Genomic DNA, 3,824 nt, shown 5'->3' with positions numbered 1-3,824 from the left:
ATCTGAATTATGGAACTGAAAGTGAAAGTAGTCAAACTGAAGTTTTAATAAACCAAAATACAGTTTCAAAGTAAATTAATTCAGATACAAAACTTTAAATTCAGTTTCAATGTATTCAATTCCTGCTGGCACAAAATGCATCCCRTACTCCAGGCTCTGTTTGTTTCTTTCTTCCTGACTGTTATTGTTTCCTGTTTTTTAGTCATTTGAGACAAGACTTTATTTTCGTCCTTTAAGCTTCAGTAAATCTTTGAGATTATTTTTAAACAGATTCTGAAGCAGAGGTTCTGCAGCCAGCTGAGCCCTGCTGGGTCCGAACTTTTGAAGTTCCCTCAGAAAGCAGGGGAACCGCCCAGCTGCGCGGCGCGCGCCTCTGATTGGCTGCGCGCGCCTGATTTGCATTGACGTCATTAAAGGCTGTAGGTCAATGGTTGCGGCAGCTTTTATTGGATGTTCCGCTGTCAGGCAGCGCTGAGGAGCTGGAAGGACAAACTGTTAATCAGCCTGAATGAAGCCACATTCTGCTGGTTCCGGACCCGCCAGACCCGAAGAATCCGGATCTCGGTTCTGAAACTTGTGGACACGGAGCTGTTTATGTTTTATTTTTTTATTATTATGATTTAATTTTTTAAAGATAAATTTTCTCCGTGTCTGAAGCAGAGGAGGAACCTCCACATTTACAACAAACACTTTTTTTTTCTGCACAATGAGACCGGACCGCTGGTTCTGACCGGACCGCGGGTTCTGACCGGACCGAAGCCACCGAGCAGCTGCTCCCAGGTTTGGATCATCCTGAGCCGGGCAGCAGGAATGGAGCCCGGGAGCCCGGTTCTGGATGCGTGAGTCCGGGCTGATGGATGGGGCGCTGCGTCGGGCTGCGTGGCCTGCGGTGTGACCGGAGCCGAGAGACCCCCCCACCCCCCCGCGACGTTCCAGCCTGTTGATGATGAGGAGGCGCGCAGGACCCGAGCCAAGAGTCCGCTCAGACCCGCTGCTCTGCTGAACCGAGCCCAGCCGAACCGGACCGGATCGTTGTGATACAGGCCGCTGCTCCGGATCCGCTCATGGCTCCGAGCTGAAGGACGACGTGAGAAGCCCCGCACGGACGCGCGCAGGAGAAGAAATAAAGAAATGGATGTAAAGTCGTGCGTGAAGCTGCGCGGAGCGGCGCGGGCCTGCTGACGGCGGCGGGAAGTTGAGGAAGATGAGAAAACGGTGATGAGCAGCCCGGGAATAACGGAACCGAGCTTTCCAGCGCGAGACGCGTCAGCCTCCGAGATTAAAGGTCCAATTAAGTTCATGTGAAAAACAGGAGGGAGGAAATCAGCTTCCTGGATGTGGGGGCGGGTGGGCAGGGGGGGTCCGCACAGATTTATTATTCATGCCTTGTGTTGGAGCGGCGGTTCGGTTCTGCTGTGGCCCAGATGATCCGCACGGTTCTGTGTRTCTGTGAAGCTCAGTGAGGAAGACTGTCTGGACCTCTTGACGCACTGAAGCATGGGCTGTGCTTCAAGTATCCATATCTCTGACAGGGTGGTCTACCACAGTGGAAAAGAGTCCGAGGATTCCCACTCCCCCCAGCAGACCAACACGACTCAGCATCAAGGAAATCCTGCCTCTGGACTGCCCCTGAAACCCCCCAGCTGCAAGGTGAGGGTCCAACCAGCACACACTCACAACTGCTGGGTTCAAAAGCAGACCCGAGACCCCCGGGTGGTTTTTAACTCAGCAGGGTCCGGTTTTCTGTCTTTGACCCGTTTGATCCAGCAGGACCAGCGAGCTGCCGTGTTGTGTCACATGACCTTTCTGTTAGCTGTTAGCACTGTTAGCAGTTAGCACTGTTAGCAGTTAGCTGTTAGTGATTAGCTGTTAGCACTGTTAGCAGTTAGCTGTTAGTGATTAGCTGTTAGCTGTTAGCACTGTTAGCAGTTAGTTGTTAGTGATCAGCTGTTAGCTGTTAGCACTATTAGCAGTTAACTGTTAGTGATCAGCTGTTAGCACTGTTAGCAGTTAGTGATCAGCTGTTAGCAGTTAGCACTGTTAGCAGTTAGTGATCAGCTGTTAGCAGTTAGCACTGTTAGCAGTTAGTGATCAACTGTTAGCAGTTAGCACTGTTAACAGTTAGTGATCAGCTGTTAGTTGTTAGCACTGTTAGCAATTAGTGATCAGCTGTTAGCTGTTAGCACTGTTAGCAGTTAGTGATCAGCTGTTAGCAATTAGCACTGTTAGCAGTTAGTGATCAGCTGTTAGCTGTTAGCACTGTTAGTAGTTAGTGATTAACTGTTAGCATTTAACAAATAGTGGTTAACTATTAGCGGTTAGCAGTTAGTGATGCTGTCTTCTACCTTCATAAAATACTGATTTTATCTTATTTTATTCCCAAGAATTTATTCAAATGTTCTTCACATCAAAAGGAAAACGTAGAGTTTTGAGTCGATCTTTCCTGGACCCCCCTAGAACTGCTTCAGTCCACAGCTGCTGTTAGCATGAACAGGTGATCCTCATCATGTCAGCAGACTTCTATTTTGTAACTATTTTAATTGGACAACCTGGTTAGAAATAGATATATTTATATAAAATAAAGTATTTAATTTAGTGTGGATGTCTGGAAACTGGCCTTGAGTTTTAGAAAAGWGCCCAGGGTGAGGCACCACCACTGGACTGCTGCCCGGGGCCCCCTGCTGTCTGGAGCCGGCCCTGCTCACCTCACAGTTTGGACTGGATGTGGCCTTTTTGAACACAGCAAACTGTTTCTTAGCAAAATGTTTTTCTCACCAAACATTAAATATCTCAGATGTTTCCTCTGTTTGGTTCTGCAGACACCTTTCATCATGTGTGTCACAACTGAAGGCCCACGGGCCGAATCTGGCATTTGATCAAACGTATCTAAGAAATAAATGAAAACATTAGAGATCATTTCTAATGAGACTTTTTAAGTTTGTTTTTCTTCTCCTGGTTCTGTTTGGTTCTGTTCTTCACCTCAGCAGTTCTCTCATCCTGTCAGATCGTATCAGTCTTTTTTTTTTCTTCTAATTTTAGCTCATTCTCAGGCTCCAGAACGTCTTGAAATGAAAAACTCAGGATTTCTTAAAGACGTGTGTCGAAATGATGGAGTTTAGTTTAGTTTAGTTTAAGTTTAGGTTTAGTTTAAGTTTGGGTTTAGTTTGGTTTAGTTTTAGGTTAGTTTAGTTTAATTTTGTGTTAGGTTAGGTTTATTTTAGGTTTAGTTTAGGTTAGGTTTGGTTAAGTTTAGTGTTAGGTTAGGTTTAGTTTAGGTTAGGTTTAGTTTAGGTTAGGTTTAGGTTAGGTTTAGGTTTAGGTAAGGTTTAGTTTAGGTTAGGTTTAGTTTAGGTTAGGTTTAGGTTTAAGCCCTTAAAATCAAGTGTTAAATAAAGTTTGATCCATCTAGGATGAAGCTGAGCTGTAGATGAATTAATGATTCATGAGATATTTTGCTAACAGACACACATTCAGCCTTTAATACCTGGACTTTAGTCTGCTGCAGACACTTTTAGCTGCTGTTTTTGATCATTTTATTTTTAAAATAATGTTCTGCTAATTTAAACTTTTGCTATTTTAGCTACTAGTTTTTAATTTTAGCTTTTGGTTGCTGGTTTTCTGGTTTTATCTTTTAGCTAGTGTTTTGCCAATTTTAGATTTAGCTGCTGCTTTTGATCATTTTGGCTGTTATGTTGTTTGAACTAGTTTTTTTAGTTTTAGTTTTTTAGACTTTTAGTTTCAATAATTAGTTTTTGTTTTCTTAGATTTAGACTTTAGCTGTGGATTTAAAAAGAAATGTGAGGATGCAGCACAGAGACACACAG

At 44.2% G+C, this 3,824-nt stretch overlaps 1 protein-coding gene across 1 annotated transcript in view; it reads left to right on the top strand.

Moving 5' to 3' along the window:
* Positions 1 to 436: 436 nt before the first annotated feature.
* The window catches only part of pde8a (phosphodiesterase 8A), a gene marked incomplete in the record, with an annotated part of 40,892 nt that continues 37,504 nt past the window's right edge, over positions 437 to 3,824 (top strand). Inside the window, 1 exon segment of the mRNA XM_014030466.1 lies at positions 437 to 1,650. Within this exon segment, the coding sequence (XP_013885920.1) occupies positions 1,498 to 1,650 (153 nt within the window).

Source organism: Austrofundulus limnaeus, unplaced genomic scaffold, assembly GCF_001266775.1.
Source record: "Austrofundulus limnaeus strain Quisiro unplaced genomic scaffold, Austrofundulus_limnaeus-1.0 Scaffold1066, whole genome shotgun sequence".
In the NCBI taxonomy this organism is placed as follows: Eukaryota; Metazoa; Chordata; class Actinopteri; order Cyprinodontiformes; family Rivulidae; genus Austrofundulus; species Austrofundulus limnaeus.
The sequence above is the reverse complement of the archived record's forward strand: the minus strand, read 5'-3'. Positions and strand labels throughout refer to the sequence as shown.